The 23,281-nt window shown below is 49.7% G+C and overlaps 1 protein-coding gene across 1 annotated transcript in view; it reads left to right on the forward strand.

The window, feature by feature from the left end:
• Positions 1 to 12,684: 12,684 nt before the first annotated feature.
• RPH3AL (rabphilin 3A like (without C2 domains)) overlaps positions 12,685 to 23,281 on the forward strand; it is a 32,008-nt gene continuing 21,411 nt past the window's right edge. The window contains exons 1-4 of the mRNA XM_009811294.2: positions 12,685 to 12,782; positions 14,132 to 14,275; positions 16,306 to 16,435; positions 20,498 to 20,584. Coding sequence (XP_009809596.1) covers positions 12,706 to 12,782; positions 14,132 to 14,275; positions 16,306 to 16,435; positions 20,498 to 20,584 — 438 coding nt within the window. The 5' untranslated portion in view covers positions 12,685 to 12,705. The remainder of the gene's footprint in view (positions 12,783 to 14,131; positions 14,276 to 16,305; positions 16,436 to 20,497; positions 20,585 to 23,281) is intronic.

Raw genomic sequence — 23,281 nt, forward strand, 5'->3', positions numbered from 1 at the left:
CTCTCCTCTCCTCAGTGCCTTCCCCCTCCATCTCCCCTCAGGTTTTGCCCTCCATTTGTCCTCTCCTCAGTGCCTTCCCCCTCCATCTCCCCTCAGCGCCTTCCCTTCCACCTCACCTTCCCCCTTCACCTCTCCTCCCCTCAGCACCTTCCACTCCATCTCACCGCTGCCTTCCTCCTTCCCTTTCTCCTCCGCTCCCCTCAGCGCCCGCCCTTCAGCGAGGTCTCCGGGGCAGCCATGGCACAGCGGCAAGCCTGGGCTTGCCTGTTTGCCAGGGGCTCAGCGCCATTGCTCTGTGTGAACAACCCTGCCCAGCACCGGTTTCCTCCCCTGCGCCCCTCTGCATGTGCAGGTGTTGGGGCTTGCCTGAGGTAATATGGCCACATCAGAAAGTATTGGCTTGCCTGTCCTGGCTTGCCAGGACAGCCCTGGCAGCAGGTGAAGTATCGCAGGGCCGCGGGGTTTGCCGCACAGTGCTGCTGCAGAGGGAAAGATCAAACCCGGATTCATTGCAGGGAGACCAGCTATTGGGGTCCTTCCCACCCCTTCGTAGTACCTCAGTCCTGTAAATGAAGGTGCTGAGGGGAACTCCCCTCTCCCTTCCCTCCCCTCCACCTTTCCCCACATCAGAGCAGTGAAGGTACACGTGAAACAGCTTCTGAGGTGGCAATAGCTCTCCCGAGCGTTTTGGAGCCGGTGCAATCCTCAGATCTCCTGCCCTTGCTGCTGCATTGTGGTGCTGAGCGTTTTAACAGCCTCACCAGCCAGGGAGATTAGCGCGTCTCCTTCGGAGGTGAGCCTGGATGAAAAGCACTTGCGGGAACTCCAGCAACAGTTGCTGAAGCAATGCACTGCTTATTTGTCATCCTCTCCCTGGAAATAACATGAGGTTTAATCCCGGTTCGGTTGCTTTCTCCCCCTCCCTGCCTGCCTCTTTCTTTCTCTCCCTCTGATCTATTTCGACGTGAAATTTGGCAGACGCTCGTGGTTGCATTCAGAGAGGCCGTGATGAAATCAGGCTCCCGGGAGGCTGCTCCCACGGCAGATCCCCGGGCTGCAGGCAGCACTTCTCCGGCTGCCGCTAATGGTCTGATTTCAAAGTGTCAACAGCAGGGGTTTCGCAGTGATGGTTATTGCTAACGCCGCACAGCAGCCAGCAGGTCTCCAAAGCCTGCATGTGGATGAAAGGGATGGTGACACAGGGCAAAAAGGCAAGGAAAATGGGAACAGCAGTGATGGGATGGAAATAATTCATCCAGACTGAAAAGTGAGTATAATATTTTTGGAGAATAGCTGAGGGAAGGGGATTACTTGTAGCTACTGGTGGTTGTTGTTAATTTTATTGTGATAAAACCTGACTTGCCAGCCCAAATTAGAGCCTAGTGATAGCAGCTGGCCTGAGTTACACACAAAGAAAATCATCTTCTGACAGCTCCTCCCTGGAGTACCAGGACGGGTACGACCAACATTCACCTGGTTAACCTGCCCTGTCTGCTGCTGCAGTTGGCCAGGAGGATGCTGGGTGGGGAGGTGCTCCCCAGCAGCAGATAATTTTATTCTGAAGGGGCATCATCCCCAGGCAAATCCCTTATCCTCTTACTGTTTTCTGTCACTTTTCTCTTTGTCCCCCTTTTCTGTTTAGTCTCAAACACTGCCGTGCCAGCACAGCCAGACTCCAGTCTCAGTGGATGTTCTACCTGCAATTCACAGTAAAAATACTAAGAACAAACTTTCCACAATCCTGTGGAGGTTTCACTGCGTCTTGGAGGCATATATCTTTTACAAATAAACATACCATGATTTCATAAAATAGAAGTCCAATTTGTAAGCCCTTGCCAGGAAGGGTAATTGCATTCAAGCAGTAGATCTAACCTATATGTGTAAGGGTTCTTAAATTTGCCTTTCAATTTGCTTGAATATTCCTACTGTCCTCTTTAATTTTAGCTTGAGTGTAACATGAAGTAAAGGTAGTTGTTGTACTGGTTACCTTTGATGAGGCAGGGCTGTTATGATGACCCCCAGTTCAGTGTAAAACCTGGGTAATGCAACAGGCAGGTGCCTCTGAGAAGAGATTTGTGAGTATGGGCTATGGGAAGGCAGTACCAAACGTCTCTGGCTGCGGCAGCTCCTTGCTGGTTGTCAGCCTATGTCCCTAGGAAATTGTCTTTCAGAGATAAGCAACCAGCCAGTTTAGCCTTTGGTTAGTTTATGTGTTTAAAATTGCTAATAATTAATGCTCTTGTTATTATTTGCATATTCAACCACTAACTCTCCACCTCAAATTCTTGTGTCAAATGCTGAACAGACAGATGATGAGAATCCTCACCTGAAGCAATCCATGATCTAACCAGAAATGACAGCCAAACTGTGGAAAGCAGACCAGCAGCGCGACGCCTCCACTCTGACTGCCTGGCAGGACGTGGCTGAGAACGGGAGCCCAGACCCCTGGTTACCAGTCCAGCATCCAAACTGGGAATCATTTCCTGTAGCACTCCAGGACTGTAACAATTAGGATTGTTTTACTGTACAATAGGGCTGCTCTTAAGGATCTGTAGTTCTCCTGGAGGATACCTTTATGCCCACGAGTTTAACATATCTCCGAAAATGGTGGTCATTATTTTTCATTTCTTGAGAAATGCATCTGTCCGAGGGTGACACAGAAAGGCAGCTCTGCAGCGTGCAGTTATGTGCTGTGCTGAAAAGAGACTGGATCAGCTTGGGGCATCTGCGGTGCAACTGTCAGCATCGCTGATAGGCCTGCAGGAGAAGGTTGCTATCTGTTACAGTCCTTGTCATGTGTATATTTAAAATCGCTGGCAGCTGTGATCTGGTGAATAATTCAGTGAAACCCATCATCAATAAAAGAGAGATTTTCAAGGGTTCTTTGGGTGGAATTGGAAGTGCCTGCTTTCTGAGAAACGAGTGTATTAAAAATTGACTTCATGCTATCAAGATAAAACTCATATTTAGCCTTTTTAAATTTTTAATGTAATGTCATATTTATTCTCTGTGACTTCCAGCTATCAAGGCCCAGCCTTGCAGTCGGACTCTGAAGCATCTGTGGCTTTGTGGGGCTCCCGACAAGTAAATTCAACAGCAGAATGGATACAGGCTGAGATGTGTGTCGTTTCCTGTGCCTATTGCTCCTGCCAGTACAGCTGGTTAAATAAGGTAATTTATCTTTTTCCTGAAGTTGGCTGAACCGTGTGTTTAATTTATTTATATTATTGACTGTGTAGAGGACTACCTTGGTGCGAAATGTCATCTTCAAGTGCTTTCTTCCACGGAAACACAGGCTCTGTATTAATGCAAACACTGCTTCTTCTGATGTATTTTTCAACACTTGCCTAAACCAGAAAGCAAAATATATGCTCAGACTTGAACTTGATTTATGCAAAAGAAGGCTCAGGGTCCCTAAGCTTATCCTGAGGTCTTGTGGATGCATGGCAGTGATGGGGCTTGCGGGGTTTCTCAAGAGCAGGCTCTGAACAGGCAGTAAAAGCACAGACGGAGGATTTATTTTTTCTCTTCCTTTCTCTTTTCTTTCTCTCTTTTTCTCTTCCTGTCACATGGCAAATTTACTCACTGCATCCACTGGACATATAGACAGTCATGAGCCTTAATTTCTGTGTTCATCAGCTAGTGCAAAGGAATAATTGTTTTCCTGTGGTTTTTCTGTTGACTCACCGTATGATCCCAGGCTGTCACCTCACCAAGCGCTTTGCTCCCCCCTCCCCACCCTCCCTGTGCTGCATGGGACAGTCAATAGCATTTGTACAGCTGTCCAAAATGCAAAGCGAGACGTGTTTTAGTACGATGAAGCGTGAGAGAGTGGGCTACAAGCAATTGTTGAAAGCGGAAGAGAAGCCACGCCAGCCCCTTGGTCCCTCGCTGTGCAGGGAGTTGGCTGAAGCAGGTTGGCTGGGTTTATCTTGCCACGTTGGGTCCACACTGTACCCACGCCGTACCCGCTTTACAATCCTTCCTGCAGACAGAGCTTTTACTGACACGGGGAGCCTGTTCACAGGACGGTCTGCAGCAGTCCTGGGAGGAATAGCTTTACCGTAAAAAAAGCGAGACCAAATTTTGCTGCTTCTGTGGCTGGTGTCAGGATGCGGATCGCTCTGCAGATTTGGGCCCTTAAGTTTTAAAAGTCACGAGCTCCCCGTGGGTGTCGCGGGCCCAGCAGGTCACCTTGCTTTGCTATGGGGTGTTCTTGTTCCGAAACCTTTTTTTTCCCTGCAAAACTCATTTTTTTGGTGGGGTTGGTTTTCGCTGAGAGGGTTTTTTTGTTTCTTGGGGTTGTTTTTTTTTAATTCGGGGTTTTGCGTTTGGATTTTTGGCTGTTTTTTTGGTTGTTGGGGAGTTTGTTCTGTTTGGGCGGGTTTGTGGTTTGGTTTGGGTTCTTTTTTTTTGCTACCAGCTTTCCTTGTTTGTAGTTTGAGGTTTTTTTCAGTGGGTTTTTAGTCTCTTTTGGGGCTCCCGGGCGCGGCCGGCCGGGCCCAGTGCACACCTGAGCGGCTGCCCGCAGCCCTGCCGGGCGGCCCCGCTCCGCGCCCCGGCGCTCCGGGCCGGGCCTTGGCAGCGGCCGGCGCTGGCGGGGCGGGTGCGGCGCGGCGCCGCCAGGGGGTGCCCGGGCCCGCGGGGGGGCGCGGAGCGGAGCAGCGGAGCGGGGCGCGGGCGGCGCTGCCGGGGCTGGAGGCGGCGGCGCGGCGCAGGTGCGCTCCGTTTCCGCGTTGTCCCGCGGAGGGGGCGGCTCCGCGCCGCGTCCCAGCGTGGCCCGTGGCGGAGCCGGCCGCGAGTTTTGCCGGGGCAGCGGGGCCGGGCCGGAGGGCAGGTGGGTGCGCGGGGAGGACGCTGCGCCGGGGGGAGCGGGCCGTCCCCAGCCCGCAGCTCTCCGCGGGAAGGGCGCACGGTCGCTTCGTGCGGAGTTTCAAGCAGTTTCAGGTGTTGGTACGTGCTGGCTGCCTGGACACTAACAGGGAAACCGCTGTGTCCAGGGCCCGTGGGGTGCAGCCCCTTCCCCTGGCGAGCTGGGACAGGGGAACAGCTTTTGGGGGGGCCTGGGGCACCCAGACCTGGATCTCTACTGGTGGGAGAGTCTTACCTAAAACACTGCTGAAAGCAGTCCAGAAAGACAGCAAGGTGAACTGCACAAGGCTGAATTTAGGTGGAATTCAGCCTCCTGAAGGTAACTGAATGTAAGTGACAGAGGTGTGGGGGGAAACAAGCCAGAAGTGGGAGGTTGCAAGTGACATGCTCCATTGAAAAAATTATCAACCCTGGCATGCTTTTGAGAGCTGTTGGGCTTGTGCATGTTGTGTGGTGGGAGCAGCCATCTGCATCTTACAGAGGATGGATTGTCGTGGTTCTTTCGGGCACTCTTGACATGGGGTGATGGGTGCTGTTGTATGTGCAAGTAAGAATGACAGGCTGTGCCCACCTCCAGGGTTTTTAGTCTGCTGCAGGTTGGATCAGGTACTCCCTAGAGCCTGGTCAAAGTCTATGACTTTCTTTTACTCGTACCAACAATGTTCAGGGTGATAAAGGTCTTGGAGTTACCGCTGGCCATGCTTGTGTGTTGTTCAAAGGCTTCCTAGGATGTCTAAAACCAATACTACAGCTTAAGGATGCTGAGAACGAGTATTTCATCCTCCACATGTGATGGCAGGCCTGTGGCTCAGAGCTGTGCTGGGTAGCGAGTTTTTGGCAAGGCCTGGGGTCAGGCTGCTCAGCGGAGTTTCTCCACTGGCCGTGAACGTGCTTTTCCTGGTTCACTTGAGGTTACCCGCGAAATAGGTTGGCATGCGGTTCTCCTGCAAAGGATTCCTTGACAAACGCTGGCCCATGCTCAGTACTTCCCTGCTATGTCCAATTCTTTCTAAGAAACTTGATGCTTCTCTGGAGGCTGGGAGGTGCCGATTCCACCCTGCCAACCTCCAGCCGAAGAAGGCCTCCTGAGCTTTTTAGCGTATCAGAATAGTGAAATGAGTCTCTCTAATGGGCCATTTAGAAGCTAATTTGCTTCTCCTAGCCCTATGCCAGATCAACCTGCCCCAGAATGTGAGTCAGAAAGAGCCTGCTGTCTTCATGAATTATTCACTTTGCACAACGCACCTGCCTGGCTGGGGATCAGAAGGAAATAGGGCCAAAGTCTGATAAATAAAGATACACCTTGGCAGGTGGTACAGTGCTGGCTTTCCTCCCCAGCATCGTAGGGTGCAGGGGAGCCGGAAGACTGCTTTGCTTGGGCAAAAACTGGCTCTTTATAGCTTACCATATATCAAGTAGCCATGCTAATAAGTGCCTCTCATTAATACAGGATTGTTCGCGTCGTATGTCAGTTTTCCTGTAGAGCTGATTTTATCTTCCCACTCATAGGACTGGCATGGACCTCCAGGGCATTGTATTTTATAAGCTCTTTAACAAGCTCTGTCTTAAAAGCAGTTAGGCTTCTTGCTACTGCTGCTAGGATTGGGAAGCAGCTCTGGTGCATGGGAACCTTCTTTGTCCCCCCCCCCCCCCCCCCCCCCCCCCCCCCCCGCTTATTTTCCAACTTGGCCTTACTTGATAATGACACCTCTCGCTTTCTATATACTGCAGCCGGTTTGTGTTTACTTTGAGCTGGGCCAACCAGGTCTGAATACACAGCTCTGAATGAGGTTTTCCCTATTTTGCTGGTACTGCTTAGAATAAGCTTTCATGATGGGACAGACTGGAGAAAGTCTGTCTGATTGGGTTAAGTTGTTGTCCCAAAGCTTGCCAAGGCTTTGTGGTGTTTATCTGGACATTGTGTTTTCCTTGTCTCTGTTGGCCCAAGCCACAGAGATGCAAGTCAAGTCTTGATTGTATTGGATTCCTTGTGTCGCTTGGCTCTCCATCTGCTGCTAAGGGTTTGCACTGATCGTGGTGATTTGTCACAGTAAGGAATGGCAAAAGGCCGTTTCTCAGCCGTGCCCCTGTGCGCCTGCCCTGCTCTTCCCTTCCTGAGAGCGGGCAGCAGGAAGGTGATGAGGATTGCTTGGCTCCGCTGTGCTTGTGCTTCCTGCCTGCTTGGCCCCTGTAAAATGTCAATGCTTCCAGCAGGCTCCTTTGCCACTGGAGGGGCTGAGGAAATGCTAGATGTAGGTGTGAAGGGGCAGTTCAAAGCGGTTTGTGTGTGAGAAAAACTTTTATAAAGCCCTCATTCAGGCCAGCACTTGTACAGGCACAGTTACCCTCCTTCCCTGTCTCTGAGACTTGGTCGTATCTTGAAAGTCAAGTGTGTGTCTTCTGCCATGCTTCTGCAGCCCCAAGGGTTGTTCTGTCACTTTGAAACAGTTGTGTGCTTTGAAATACAACTGTGGCACTAGGATCTTTAAAACATGAGGTGAAGACTGGCGTCGACTAAATAGTCTTTCCCTGCCTGCTCGCACTTGTCTCCCTGCTGCACGACTAGTGTCTGGGAGGAAAAGGGACTGGCCGGCAGTGGGTGGGAGGCAGAGGCTGGGTTAACCTTATCTAGCTCCGCTAGTCATTTCTCCTTTGTCATAGCAACAAGAGCAAACACTCACTTAGTTGCTAAGGTTTTCCAGGGATAATGGGGTCTGGTGCAGGGAGCAGAGAGTAATTACACTGCCTCTTTGAGGGAGCAGCAGCTGAAAGGAAAAACAGGCTAGCACGGTACCTAGTGCAAGCTGGGAGTCCTGGGGGAGGTGACGCCCTCGAAGCAGGCGAGTTAATTACACTGGCACAGCTTGGCTTGGGAATTGGGAACTCGGGTCTGGCCAACTGCTCAATTTTTATTTTTTAAATGAAGTATTTTAAAAAAAAAATTTGCCTAATTAATTTCCTATAAAAACAAATTAATATAGACACGAGCTGCTTAGCTGAAATAACCAGGCAAATGAAAGCTGACTGGAGAGCTCCTTATGGGCCTGTATAGGACATTTTTGTATTTGCGGGGCTCCAAGGAATTCATGCTTCGTGGGCACCTGTAATCAGCCCAGCTGCAGGAGGGCTTGCGCAGGCTGTGCTTTCGCTGCTGTGAGGAGGTGTTTTCCACTGCAACGACTACCTCAATGTCAACAAGACCCTTCATTCAGTTTTAACTTCAATGTAGTCAAGGTAAAGTGAAAATGTGTTTCAGGTGGAGGAGTGGGGAAGGGACTTGGTGTAGCGAGATGATGCTAGAAGTGTACATGAGCTGAAAAAGGAAGCTGATAAATTCGGGATAGAAAAATGTTAAGGGTGTTAAATACAGAGCTACAGCCTGGCTCAGGGAGTGCGTGATCCAGGAATCTCTGGAGGCTGGGAGGGTATGCTGGAAAAGTATTGGTGTGTTGTGCTCTGTTCTTATACTCTTCTTTAAACATCTGCTCTTGGAGCTGGTCAGATAGCAGGTACCATGGTCACTGGACCTTTGGCATGACCTGCTATGACTGTGCTCTGTAATTAAGGTAAAGATACGTGATGTTCATGTTGCTGTTCTGGTGAGAAAACTGGCCTTCTTTCACAGGAGAGCCTGGAATTCTTCGAAGAGCGTCATGTCAAAGGGCTGTGTCAGCCAGGGCTAGCTCTAGGACATGCTGACGTGGCAACCTTCTGCCATCGCGGCTGCCATTTGTAGTTGGTACCGAATGTGCTGGTTATTGGAATGCAGATCAGGAGTACACCCAGAAACACCTCCTGCTGCTGCTTTGGGAAGGTGTGCCTGCTGCAGGATCCATGGCTGTGTGGCCTGGTGGGGTGGCGTGGAAGGGTGCTTGCCTCTCTCTGGCATGTGCCTGGGGGACATGCTGCCCCACAGCTGGCTGCAGCCCGCCTTCATCCTCCAGGCTAAGAAGTGGGAACTGTCCGGTGGGAGAGATCCTGCTTGCTTTGCTGTCTCGTGGTCGCTCTGCAGGGATGTGGGGCCAAGCCACTGGTGTGACCCTGCTGCTGTTGCCTTTGCTCAGACCCCACATGAAGAATTCTCCCTCACAGACTGAAGTCATGTTCTCTGGCTGCAGAGTCTGAGTCTCATTATGGAGACAGCAGAAGCAGTGCTATGTCAGAGCTGCAGGCAGAGATGTGCTCAGTTATGCATCCTCCAAAATGCTCCTGGCCCCATGCAAAGGGTTGGCTCTCGGCGGGGCAGCGCTCCTTCCTTGCAGCACTCCCCTTAGCTTCTGTGCCAAGGGCAGCCAGGTGGCCTCAGATTTAATGAGGTTTTGTTTCACATGACTTCCTCCATCACAGGAAAGGAACAAACAGTTGGAGGGTTTTTAAAGCAGGTCATAGAATATTGATAAGAGCTCCCTTTTAATTCTCAATTCAAGTAAAAATCAAAATCTTGGAGTGGGAAGTTTTCTTTCTGTAACACGAAGTACTTGTGCTTCTGCTTTATTCTGTATGCAGTGTGCTTGCAGCAGGGCCAAGAGCTGTGGATGTCTCTTGCTCTTTCACTGCTAGAGACTGGCTGCTCCTGCCCTTTGCTAGCTTGTTGAGAGGAGCAGAGAACAGGGAGGGCTTGGCTCGGTGAGGTAGGTGCTAACTGGAGCATTTTTGAGAGAGAACGCAGTGGAAGCTGACTGCAAGAGAGGGCTGTTTGACCACAGCCCATAGAAATTACTCCCCTGGCTGGCGTGGTTTTGCTATCTCAGTGTTTCTGATGAGGCTGATTCCACCGTACTTCTTGTCCTGTACAGAGATAAGAGGGAGGATGCTTCACTCCTTCCAGATAATGGTACCATTTCTCTGGCATCGTTCCTGTGGCCATGCAAGATACTCCTTTCCCTCCAGTCCTGCTAGTGCTCCTGTTTCTGCCCCAGCAGACTGTGGCCTGCAGTCCCATGTCATTCTTGTTTCCTTCTCCAGGGTAGTTGTGTCAAACCACACCAGGCTTTTTTCAGAGGCAAAGGTGCAAAGCCATCTGCAATGCCAGTTTATATCAGAGGGAGCAGCAGATACCCAATGCTGCCAAAAGAAACTGCTCCTGTAAATATTTTTGGGAATAATTTATCTGAAGACTGTTTTGGGATATGATGGATCTCTAGGCTGTGTTTTGTTTTCCTTCTCTTTTTGCAGATGCTGCTCAGGGAATCGTGGAGAACAGAAAGCGTATGCTGAGTAACAAGAGGCAAAAGAGCATGACATTGCTTGTTTTTATTCAGTCATGCTGAGAAAAGTGCACTGTGGTATGAGGCTGGAGAATGTGTTTAGGTCTCTCCTGAGAAAAATGCTTAGCTGATGTGCTCTATTCTGACTTGCTTTCAGCTCTGTTAGAGCAGATAAAGCTCTGCAGAGGAGGGGCAGATGTATTCAGCACTGCTTTCCACCCTGAAAGCACAGCTGCTGGCAAAGCAAACTCCTCTGCCCTGACCATGGTATGGGGCTCATCTCCAGCTCTAGCTTTCATTCTAAACATCCCACAGCTGCCAAGCGCTGGTGGTGTGCGTTCAGCCTCGCCAGTGGACATTGAGTGTGTGGGCTGTGCTATTCTCCAGGTGTGCCTGACTAGGAGGGAAGAGTTATATGGTATATCTGAAGAGTAATTTAATATATGCATTTGTGTGTGTGTGGGTACATGTGCATATAATCCTGTAACAAAACATCACAGGCTTGGAAAATATCTGGAAAATCCCAGGTCAAGCTGTTCTGTGTGAAATTGTAGCTTCTCTCTACTTCTAACACTGGCCTGGGGGCGGGAACCTCTGTATTCTTTTGCTGTTAATGCTTGATTGCTCCCCTGTGTGTGAGCTGCTGTGGGATGTGTGTGGGGACTGCGTTCTCTCCTTGCTTGAGATCGTGAAGAAGATGAAAAGAGCAGGAGGTGTTCTGGAACAAAATGGAAATGCAAACCCACAGCATGTGTGGCACTGAGCAGAGTGTGGAAAGTAGTTGGTAAATCGAAGATGTCAACGTTCAAGGATTTCTTCTAGGGATGATCCCTTTCAAAAGCGATCACCTTAACTAATGTAGTAAAGGTTTAAAAAATTGTGTGTGACACTTCTGTCTGTCCATCCTGTCTCAACCCTTTTGCTCTGCCAAACCTTTCCTGCAGTCTCCCATCTCCTCCATGCCTCGCTTTGCTGTACAGTCAGGCTGTGCTGCTGAGCATTATGCTGAACTGTTAGAGCCTTCACCCTTTTTATACATCTGTCCCCTCGCACTGAAATAACTCTATGCTTCATGTGGAATTCCTCCTCTTCTCTCCTGCCCATTTTAAGCGCTGAGTTTCAAACTCTCTCCAGAAATTGGATGGTCAGAGAGGAGGGAACTGGTTCATGGTTTGTAACCATTTTGGCTTTCAAGGCTGCCATGGGGTTTGGCAGGAGATAGCTGTCAGTTCTCTAACAGGGGTTAGTGTTTCTCTGCAGGGGGTTGAGTGCGGTGTGTGTGGCACATGTGAGCTCACTGTAGGGAGAGAGCGAGCGATTTGCACAAGCTGCGTGCCTGCCTGTGTAAGAGGGCCAAGGCCGTGCAGCCTGTGATGACCTCCGTGCCTGGCACGGAAGCAGAAAGCTCTGTGTGTCAGCAGTAGATAGCAAGTGTGGGTGCAACACGCCGAACCATGGGCACTGCTGGGGTAACTGTGCTGTGGATTGAGACTGGAACATGTGTTTTCTTGGGAACTACTGCACAGTTGGCAGGTGATGTACCTTGCCTGCTATTGTATCTGATTTATGTTTGCTAAACAGCATTAAACATGTTATCTCTGCCCAGCAGGTATGGTTTCAAAGCTGGCAAGTGTCTGTTCTGGGGAAGCTAAGTATTAATACCTGGAAATCTATGCACTAGGGCTTGTGAGACACTTGCTCTGCTGGAGAGCAAATCCAGCTGGAGAAAAGCTTAGTACATCAAGACTAGTTTTGCCTCCACTGAAATCTTTCGGCTGTATCTGTCCCTTGGTGCTTTCCTTTCATCTGCGCGGCTGGTAGGACTCAGAACTGCTTAGCTGCAAAGTCCCTTTTGGGGATGGGTTTCTCCCGTGAGTGCGTGGAAGTTGGCTCTTGCTGCTTTTACTGATCAGTTCACAGTGAAATTGTCATTGAACACAAGGAATCACTGGTGTGACCATGCTGGTTACAGGAGCCGCAGTAGGAGATCTGCTGCAAGAGGTGCTGTCTTAAACAGAGAATGCAAACAAGCTGCTATTGTAGGCTGTAGTTATAAATATCAGGCTATTATGGAGGCAGTTTTAATGAACAAAATGACTTGCCACTATTCATGCTGATTGTCGCGTGGGTTTTTGTTTGTTACCCCATTAAGAGGTAAAAAAAGCAACTGTAGCTTCTTTGTGTCCTTTAGAGTGGCTCTCTGTCAGTACTGCAATGTTGGGGCTCTAGAGGTAATGGGGCAGAGATTATTCTTACCAACAACGCTTTCCTCTAGTTTGAAATGAAAAATCAGAACTGACAGAGACTCTCTGGCTTTTTTTCAGAGTACCATAAAATCTAAACTTCCAGCCTTGTCTTCAAGGTATTTGAAGGTATTTATTGGCTTATATTTTATGAGGATAATGGTATGTTTTTATCACTGTCTGTGGGTGAGAGTCTGTCTACTTCCACTGAGTGTGATGCTGGCAGATCACCTTTGATTTGCCTGCCAGAAGAGTGGCCCTTCGAGATGGTTAATAAGGCTGTGCCAAGCACTGCCCTGTGAGGGTGGGGTGGCAGCTGTGCTCAGTGCTGGTGTTTGCTTCTTACAGGTGTGATCCCTGCCTCTCCTCCCCAGCCTGGTGCCATGGCGGACACGATTTTTGGCAGCGGGACGGGCCAGTGGGTGTGCCCCAACGACCGGCAGCTGGCACTGCGTGCCAAGTGAGTCCTCGCCACCCCCCTCCTCTCCTTCCAGCCCCAGCTCTGGCCTGAATGGTTTCCCGGTATCTCTGTGGAGCACTGGCCCACCGGCCTCGACCACAGCCTGGTTGGGAGGCAGGAGACCCCTCTGTACCCTAACAGTGTGCTGCTTGGGTGGGACAGGAGCCTGCTACGCTGGGGCTCGGTGCTTGGCTGCTGCTCGGACCTGCCAGCCTGCAGTGGAGTTTGCAGCGTGGCTGGTGTGTGGTGGGAGTCTGTCCCTGGGTGTAAGGAAGGGCTTGGAGGCAGGCTCGTATCTCTGCAGCACCCTAAATATAATTGATAGCATCCCCCCCGCTGCCAGCACTTTTGTTTTAGGAACTTGTCATTTGATCTCGTTTTCCCCTGAAGTTAAATTACTGCATAACCTAAAGACAAAAGGGATGGAGGTGAGTCAAGCACTAGAATTGCATTTGTTTCTTGGATGCTTTCCTTCTCTGGCAGCCAGTACCACGCCACTGCCATTTCTGCTCTTGTCTGAACCTCGGGGGTCAGCCTGATGCAGAGTGTTAGAAAATATGAGGTCACCCTGTGTCTGAGGGGACTGCCTGAATGTGAACAGTGCACACCACTGCCACTTCTCCAGCTTTCACCTGAAAGGCAGCTGTGTCTTGACAGTGCCCTGCATTCTGCTAGCAGCTGTGACTTTATCCAGTGACCTCTAAACCCCTACTGAATGGTAATTAATTGAGCTGTGAAAGCTCCTGCCTGTCCCCAAGTGAGCTAAGGAGAAATGTCAGCTGTTTAATGTGAGGCACAGAGGGAAGTGGCTTGCTAAAGTCCTCGTGCAGGCCTGGGTTAGACCAAGGGAGGAAGTTGCCAAATTTCTATTTCCAAGCGTGCCTGGTGACTTGTGTGTTTGCACTGAGGACCTTAGAAACGCGTCATCTGGAGGGAAGAGGGTGCAGGTAATCCCTGTGTTCTAGAGTCCGCTGTTGGCATTTGTGGTGTCTGGCATTGGCACCCATCTTTGCAAGGGTAACCCCAGGATAGCCAGCTCTAGGTGCACTGGTTTTCTTTATGGGCAGAGCCAAACAGGAGTGAGGACATGGAGTGGTAAAACACAAACTGGAGCAGAAAGGGAAATGAGAGGGCAGGGAGAGACAGCGCAGCACTCAGTGCTGCTGGAGGAGTGATGTGGTGATCTGGTCAGCGAGAAGAGACTCCCGCTTTGGGCGTGAGCCAGGGAACAGACTTCTCTGATGGAAGGCTGACGCAGGCTCTGTGTGCCTGGCAGGTTTGGCTTGTGGGGCAGGTCAGGGGTTTTGTGCTTTCCTTCACAGCTTAATTCTTCCCACCCCCTCCCACAGGCTCCAGACAGGCTGGTCAGTGCACACGTTCCAGACTGAGAAGCAGAGGAAGATGCAGGCTCTGAGCCCGCAGGAACTTGAGGTCATTCTGGAAGTCATCCGCAAGGCGGAGAAATTGGACATCATTGAGCAGCAGCGCATCGGGTACAGTCACGTTCATTTGTCCCCTTCCCTCAGAAGGAAAGGTCAGCGCAGGCAGAGGAGTGGCTCTCCTGACTGCCTGAGCTCAGCCTCCATCAATCAGAGCATCCCTTAGGTCAGTTATTTTCCCCTCCCATGTTGCTTGTTTGGAGGTGATGAACATTGGGAAGGATGTGATGTTTTCCTTCTCCCTGTGTCTCAAGCCTTTCTCGTGCCTTCTTTGAGCCTTGGGAATTGCTGTGGTTGCAGGTACTGACACAGTCCCTGCTAAATGCAGCCTGTGCTAAGGCAGCTGCCCCAGTGGCTCTGGAAGAGGCTGGGGAAGATGCCGAAGCTGTGCAGCTGCACCCACTGCTAGTGGATGGCGTGGTTCAGAAACTGCTGCTGGCAGCGCAGTTAGGTTTTCCCTTGCCTGCGGCAGCCCGCTGGGATTTTGCCTGGAGCAGTGAATGAGTTTGTTCTAGTTGGCTGAGCCCTCTGGAAGGGGTTTGCTAGCTTGAATTATTTAATTTACGGGCATCCTTTTGCTGCTGCAGATTTCCATTTGCTTTCAGTCCTGCTGGAGGTCGGGCCGCAGCTGTGTCTGTGGTCATCCTACACTGACTGCCTTTAAAGCTAGGGAGTTTGGCAGTCCTGCAGCATTTCCCAGCAGTGTTTCGTGTTCACGAGACAGGAAACCCCAGTGACTCCCAGCCCGTGTCCAGCAGGCCCAGCTTCCTGCCCCTGCGCCTCGCTCTGTCCCTGTGCAATGCATGTTAGTGAGTGCTAGCGAGAACTGGCAGTGATGTTTGGGTGATATATGGGAGACCCCAGCAGCCCCAGAAGCAGCCAGCAACCCTGAAGGGCCGATTGTTTCTGTGCAGTTGTTGGTGTAGCTTGCAGAAAGCGAGAGCCTTGCTGTTCCCATGCTGAAGCACTCTCTGAAGTACCTTTGTTAACTCCTGGGAGTTCTCTTGTGCTGAAGTCAAGGATCATAAATCCAGTAATGATGGCTCAGCCTGGCTGTGCTGTCTGACCCCATCACCACGGGCAGTACCTCTTTCAAACGGACCTTGCCTTCCTCTCAGTATGGGACTTGGTTGATGGGACATTAGTGCTAATGAGAATGGGGTTGCATGGATAGCAGGATTGCGTTTCCTCCCTGAGCTATGTGCATGGCTGCGGCTGGTCACTGCCTCTGATAAATGGCCTGGCTGTTATCGTCCCCATCTACAAATGGATGCCTGAGAATTGCCAAGCAGTGATCTCATGACAGCAGCCTTGCTCTGCATGCTTTCCACATCCTGCATCCTAATTGCTTATCCTGCCTTCCTTCCCTTTCGTAGTCCTGCTGCTACGGACATTGTGCATACATATGTGCTTCCTGTCTTCCAAGCAGGCTGTCGAATGAAGCAGGGAGCAGTTACTGGCATTCCTGTACTGCAGCCGGGCTCATTTTGGTCTGATGGCTTCAGTCTGGCCTTCCTGCTTCTAACGGGATGTGGGCAAGTGATGTGCCTGCAGTGCTGCTTTCAGGGAGTATATGTAAGAACGGAGCAGGGCTTGGCAGGCCTAACTCCTCTGCCCTTTCCCAGTGCTGTCTGACTTGCCCTGATCTGAGCATGAAATGCTTTTCCTGCTCTGCAAGCAGGAAATCATTGTGCTGAGACTGTGTGGCTCAGGTGACACTGAGCTCCTGAAGGGTGTGGGACCAAGTGCATCTTGTGAGCTGTCTGCCCTGCACGCACTAGCTGAGTCAGGCCTGTCAGTGGTATTTGCAGTTTTGATTATTCTGGGCTTGGTTAGTGTCAGTAGATGGACTTGCAGGGGTTTGTATCCCCTGAAGACCTAGAGCCATCTGATAGGAAACATTGAGTGCAGAGGCTGAAGTGAAAGTACATATGGTGCCAGCAAGGGGCCCAAAACTGCGCAGAAGAAGCAAAGGTGGGCTGAGTCTGGAGCACGCGTCTGCAGGTTTTCGGTGTGCCTCAGTACCATGTGCTTCAGTTTTCAAGGTGAGCGCAGTGACCTCTGCTCTGCCTCTTCCCCCGCAGGCGCCTGGTGGAGCGGTTGGAGAACATGAGAAAGAACGCGATGGGGAATGGCCTCTCCCAATGTCTGCTCTGTGGTGAACTGCTCGGGCTGCTGGGCAGCACGTCAGTCTTTTGTCAGGATTGCAAAAAGGTGGGTTTGGTCACACAGGTTCTGCCTGTTCCTGGTAGCAAATCTCCCCAGAAAAGGCCCCCAGGCCTCTTGTAAGCTAGATAACTCTGCAGAATTATCTTAGCAGCAGTTGTCTAGGTTGGTGCTGTCAGACCATCAGGTTTTCTCTTGCACCCTGGTTATCTTATTCCTGAGGACCCTAAAGAGCCTACACTGCACTTAGCACTGAGGTGGGGTGTATCAGCCCCCTCTGCATCTCCCACTCTGGGGCTGCAGAGTGGGAGAAATGTACGTCCATCAGAGGCAACTCATAAAAGGGTCTGCGTGCTTTACTGCTACTTAGTGCAAGGTCTGCCCTTAGACCTTCCAGTAACATGTGTCTTCGGAGAATTCAAGTCCATCTTCAAGTTCCAAACCAGTGTAAGGTTTCCAACCGTGGTGCATAAATTAGCCTGTGCATCAATGACTGCCCGTGTTTGTGTACATCGTGGGCAGGACTGCACGGGTGCTCTTTGAAAGGCAGCATCAGTTTGCAGGGAGGCTGCTGTTCTACCAGTACCCTGGGGGACGATTGTTACTTGTCTAGACTCCGCAGCCAAGGGGTTAATCTGTATTGCTGTGGAGATGATGATCTCCAAGGCAACCACCTTATCCTCCTCTGATGGGAGGCTGTTTTTTCTGCACTTGAAGCCCATCTTTCCGTGGGGAGATACCTCTGTAAGTGGCTTTGCCTCAGCTTGTTGCCTGGGGAGAGGTGAGGGTACCCACTGGGTGCAGGAGTGTTTCTGACTTGCTGGTGGTAGGGTGGAAGGGAGCAGCCTGTGCTGACTCTGTCCCTGGTGGGTACTGGAGCCAAGGAGACATTTGCCCATGTCACCCACCCTGTCCCGTGGAGCCCACAGGACAGCACTTAGTAAAACCTGCTCCTTTACCATGGAGCGGTGCACGTTGGTGCCTCCGTGGTTAAGCAGCCATGCAGGCCACGGTGGAGAACCTTTTGTGCTGGTACTGAGGGAGTTTGTGAGATGCGGTTCTCATGCAGAGCAGGCTGCTGGGCTCGGCCTGCAGTGGTCCACAGTTGGCTGCAGCACTGCTGGGCTTCGAGCTCTTGTAAGAGAGGGAAGCGCGATGGATGGCTCTTGCAGTCAGAACCGAGGTCCCAGCATCCCTCCATACGTGCTTGCTGGGCAGGGAGCTGCTGTGACCTGTGCTGCCTTTGCTGTTGAGCGAGTTTCTCCACTGGATCCAATTTGCAGAAGTAGCTTGACTGAGGCAGGTGTTATGCAGAGGATTGCTTGTAAGGCAGTGACTGGGAAAGTAAATGCAAATCTATGAACCCCTGGGTCCTAAGCCAGGGGTAAAGTAGCTTTTTAGGAAGGGGTGGGGAAGGTAGCAGCAGTAAGGTATTGGGAAGTGAAAGGTCTCGTTCAAACGGGAGCTACAGGGCAGCTCTCTTGGATAGGAGCATGGGCTGTGTGCACATGTGTCTGTGGAGAATAAAGGGCTGGATGGCAGACTGGAGACGGCTAGCTGTTGCCTGAATTTCAAGCATTTGGAATAACAGGATGTGCGGTATTCTTGCCTTCTTCCCTTGGCGATTCTGCTCTCACCTTGTCCGAAGCCAGCTAGGTCACACTGCCACAGCACTTTCTAACTTCCTTCCTGTGAGCCTTGTACAATAATGAGGAGGCAAAACCTGGCACAGACACTTCCCTGCCCTGTCCATTTGCAGTTGCAGGTAGTAACGCCTCCAGCTAGTGAGACTATATGGGCCCGAGGCTCTGTGAGGGGTCTGACCAGAAAACCCCAGAGAAGGGGTGGGGTTTTCTGTGGTTATTCCCTTTTTGTCTGGAGTCTGTTGGATAGTTCAGGAGGATTCATATCCAGTTTGATTTAAGGTGAGACCCTACTTTTCTGGTGTGCATTTTGCAGCTGCTTTCAGCTTGGCTGCACTTTTCAGCTGTGTGCAAGCTCAGTGCCATACTGACTGGGTGCCCTGGGCTTCTCCCTTTGCTGGTTTTTAGTGTTGTGAACTTAGGCAACAGTCAACCCTTCGGCAGAGCGCACAGAGTGAACTGTTACTTTAAGCTTTTTCCTTCTTGTCTAGGGATATCCATCACTTGTGCAGTGTTGTACGCAATAAGCAATGACTTGTCAGGGAATTATGGATTTTTAAAGTTCATATTTTTCTTGCTAGCATTGTTCTGTTACAGTCTCATTGCAGCCCATTTGATTCAATAACAGGAATTGTTGTAATGATGCATCTGAAACGTAGTAAAGAACTTACCTTCAGCAAGTCCCTTCTGCTGAATAGAGGTTCTATATTTCTTGTAGCCTGGTGGATTTTCTAAGCGCCACTTTCTGTTTTATGAAGAATATTTTTAATATAAGTTTCTATTATCTTAGAAATAAGTGCATTATGGCAAGACAACGATATATGCAAATCCAGATGTCTTAACAATAGCAGTAGTTAGACAAAGCATAACATCTCATTTACCATGCGGAGGGTATCAGTATCATGTATAAAAGGTGAAGTATAAGTAAAAGAAAGTACTTTATTTTCTATTTAATGAGGAATGGGGATGCATTTAATGTCCTTGATTTTTATGTCTTCTTCTGAGGGGTTGTGAGTGATGCTCAATTTCCCAGCTAGTCTGCAGAGAAGGGGAGGAGGAAAGCCCCATTTTATATTGGAACTTTCAAAATTTACAGCTAAGAATAAAATCGCTTGAAAACTTCCACTAGAGGGAGTGTTTGAATGTACTATACGTGTGGGGATTGGGATCTCTGAGGGTATTTAAGACTGAGTTGCTCCCTCAAATTTTGGTGTGAGGGAGGGAGAATTTGGGGTACTTCAGGTGGTGTCTGCTAATTGCATCTGCTATCACTCTTGGCTTGGATAGCACCGTGTTGAGTACTGATGCACCAGACCCAATAGGTTGTTCCTTATTTCATCTTTAGGATGAGGGTGAGGACAGGAACAGAGAGATGGAGAGGAGCACCAACCTCTGTGGGGCTGCTGGTGCTGCCTCCCACTTTCTGTGCAGCATTAGTCAGGGACAGAGCTGCCTCTGGACTATGCTGCCCAAAATAGTTGGGTGCGTTTATTCATGCAATGAAGCCAATGCTTCAGGTACCATCATTCTGCCGCTCTCCTCCTCCAGGCGTGGGCACTGAGGGCTGAGTGAGCCACTGAGACTTTCGTCCCTGGACACAGACCTCCTGTCTCAGAGGAGGAGAAGCCTGGTTAGGGGGATATGTAAAACCTTAGCTGGGGAGATTAAATTCACATGTCTCTCTAAGCAAGTTTTTGCTCTCCAAGGCCCTCTTGTGAGTGGCATTTGCTCTGTGTGAGGATCAAAGAATTCATCCAATTTCTCATTCAAGCTGTAAGCCAAAGCCTGATACACATCAGCTTCATTATATAATACTAGGTGATTCAGATTGTAAATGGCTTGTAATGCCGTTGGAGACATGAAAGTTCCCTTGTGCAGCAATAGAGGCTGTGCAGCGCTATCAAGCATTCTGCTCAGGAAATGTGCATGTAGGCATGGTCGTGCCCGCTTCCTAAGCAGCCACAAATCAATAGCTGCCAAGTGCCTGCTGAAATGGAGGGGAAGCCGTGGGGTTTAAGACTACGTATGTGAGGGAAGGGAGGAGAGGATTTCCAGTCTTGCGCAAACTCGTGCTTGTTTTGTACTTGGTTACAGCTGCTTTCCATGCCACAGTGACTGAGTTTTAGGATTTAGAGGAATAAAAAAAAAACACAAATGCTCTACAAATGTGCCTATTGGTCATGGGGGTTGATTTGCCCTGTCCAGTTCTCTTCTCACCCTGCAGTCAAGGACTATGCTGTAGATTTGCCTTTGTCTCATGTCCATATAGACCTGAAGCAGCTTCCTGTGATCAGTGGTTCTCCAGGATAAATAAGAAAATTGTGCCATGTTTAGGTTTTTAAGGAAAGCAGAACAGAACTGTTGGGACAGATGCTTCTCAACCTTCTCTCTCCCACGGGCTATATGGCTGTGGGGAGTTGCTAACACCACCTTTTTTTTTCCTTTTTTTTCTCTGTCCTTGTTTCAGAAAGTTTGCACCAAGTGTGGAATAGAAACCTTTGGAACCCAGAAACGTCCTCTTTGGTTGTGCAAGATCTGCAGTGAACAGAGAGAGGTAAAATGCAGCCGTGGAGAGATGGTGCTCAGCAACATGCACCTACCTGCCCCAAGTCTGTGCTGAGTGTGCATGGGCTCGTCCCTGTGCCTGGGCACTGGGAGGGGAGCTTGGGATGAGGTTTGGGAGGCTTGGCTGGAGGCCAGACAGGCTTGATGAATACACACAATGGGGACAACTTTGGTTTATGAAGGGGTAGAGGGGAAAAACCCCACACCAGCCCCTGCAGCCTGTATGGCTTTGTGGAATTTTTCTAGCTATGATCATAAAGAGACTGCTACCTTTTGCTGATGCGCTCTCCCTTGTAGTTCTGTGGCAAATAAACTTGGCTAACACTGGTTCTTTAATACAGCTGGTGAGATCTATAGCATAGCTGCGATATTTGTCCCTCTAAAAATAACTAGGATTGCAGCTTTTAAGTCTGTTTCCCTCCCTGCCTGCAAAATCCCATAACTTGCCAGTGTGTGAGACTTCTAATGTAGGTCTCTAAATTTTTATATCCTTCATCCTTGACTTTACACTGCAAAAAGTAATGGCCTGCCTCAATTCTTGTCTGCCAGCCAGCATCCACCAACATCAGGGCTCGCTGCTCTACAGTGAAGTCAGTGAATTTGTTCTGTGATTACAGAAGGATTTTCACTTGTTCCCATCAATTTATTTTGGGCTTTTGCTTGTGGTCCTTGAACATCAATCCAGTGCAGCTATTTCTGACCACTGCGACCAACTGTGAAACCTGTGTGCTCTGCTAAATCAATTTTTGAAGTGTAGTGAGAGCATTTGTGCAGGTGTTTGAGATGCTGAAATTTTTTTATACTAGTTGTGGAAACTTAGCATTGCTTAGGTTTTACATAGGAGGGGATTGTCTGTGTGAGAGCACTTGCAAAGTTCATGTTCAGGTGAGATGAGGTGTACATGGACACTGCTGGCCTTTAACTTTTGAGCAGTGGTGTGGATAGGGCAGGCAGAGAGCATTCCAGCTCCCTGGATATTGCTAATAATTTGATACACTGAATCATCTAGATGTTTTGAATTCCAGATGGAGATCCCAAAATGGAGAATGAGGCAGGTCAAGATATTTTCTGTGTTCTGCAGGGAGATGGGTATGGGACTAAAATTGACTTTATTTCTTTTTTTCTGTTCTTTCTGTATTTTTTTTTCTCATCCCCCGCTGTAAAATTGGTTTCTTTTTTCTATTTCTTATGAAAATAATGAGGAGCCGTGATCACTGGACAGAGAAGAATATTAACCTGTCCAGTAACTGTTACGTGCCACCAGTGTGTGAGGGTACGTTAACCTTCAGAGCTCACTCTCTCCGTGAAACCTGAGATAAGGCCAAAGTGCTTCCCTAATGAAAATGGATGGAACTTTCCCTCTTAGACTAACTAAAAAATAGCCTTATCTTACCTCCCAACCCTGAGCTTCCTCTTTATTTTTTTGATTCTCTTTAAGGTTAGTTCAGATCTGTCTCCTTTCTTGTTTGCAGTGGTGCTGGTGCCCTGACCAGGAGAAGGTTGGAAGGGTCACAGTGTGGACGTGCAGTCAGGCATCAAGTCTTCCCACATGCTCCTCTTTTATTTTGGGGGAAGGCAGAGAAGCATTGCGAATTAGCAGAAGCCTTGAGGCATGTCAGACAGGGCAAGGAAGTTGAGGCAATGTCAGAATAAATGCCTGAAAAGTGGCTTTGATCAGGTCTTCCCTAAGAGTCTGTGGAAGGAAGAGATGAGACTCTTACGCCTCAGGCTGATGGCTGGTACTAGTGCAGTCCCTGAAGCTGGTTCAGGTGTCATGATATTACAGGGCATGCATTAAATTACCAGGTTTCTTTTAAGGGCTTGTGTTCACAACCAGTTTCTTGTTGCCGTCTGTTTCTGTGATCTGGATCTGTCTTGTATTGCCATCTGCTCTGGATCAAACCCCTTTGGCCATGCTCTTTGCTGAAGGTTATATTTGCTATCAATGAGTGCAGATGGATATCTGCTCTTTGGGATCAGATATTCTCGTTTCTGTCTAACCTCTGAATCCCCTGCATAGTGAGTAGGTATTGGCCGCATTTCATTTCCTGGGATTCAGGGCAGGGAGCTTCAGAACCCACTGAAGCACTTTGGGTTGTGTGAGTCAGTAACAAGCCAATACCACCCTTCTCTCCCCTTGTCAATGCGCAGCGTGACTGAGCAAGGTTCTTCTTTAGCCCATGCCAACAAAACACATGCTTAAAGCAGGCTTGTCCGAGGCCACGGAGGTGTAGCAGCACCTCCCAACTTGTTGAGCCATGCTCAGGCCCTTAAACTTGGCCAGCTGTAGTGGGTGAGTGTTTGAGGCTGGTCCAGAGTGCCCCCCCAGCAGGTGTGATGAGATGTGGTGTTTCCAAGCTAGGTGATTCCTTCCACATCAGCGCTTTGATTGCTGTCTGTAATTTTCTGAACCACCGCTCAAGCTATTTGGGCATGATATTTATGAAGCTCTCAACTCTGTTAGTGAGAGGCTGTCAGGCACTGAAGTGAGAAAGGGAGGTCATTCAGAAACCTGGATGGACTAAATGGTGTTGGCTAGAGTTAATGAGTGTCATCTGGCTGGGACAAGAGCCTAGGACTATAATTGTCCCCTTTAGCCTCTGCCACGCACTGAGTGAGCACGTGAGTCTTGTGGCCCACCAGGATGTCAAGCCAGGACGGTGGCGTTGGATGTTCACACATGCCA

This window comes from Gavia stellata, chromosome 25, assembly GCF_030936135.1.
Source record: "Gavia stellata isolate bGavSte3 chromosome 25, bGavSte3.hap2, whole genome shotgun sequence".
NCBI lineage: Eukaryota > Metazoa > Chordata > Aves > Gaviiformes > Gaviidae > Gavia > Gavia stellata.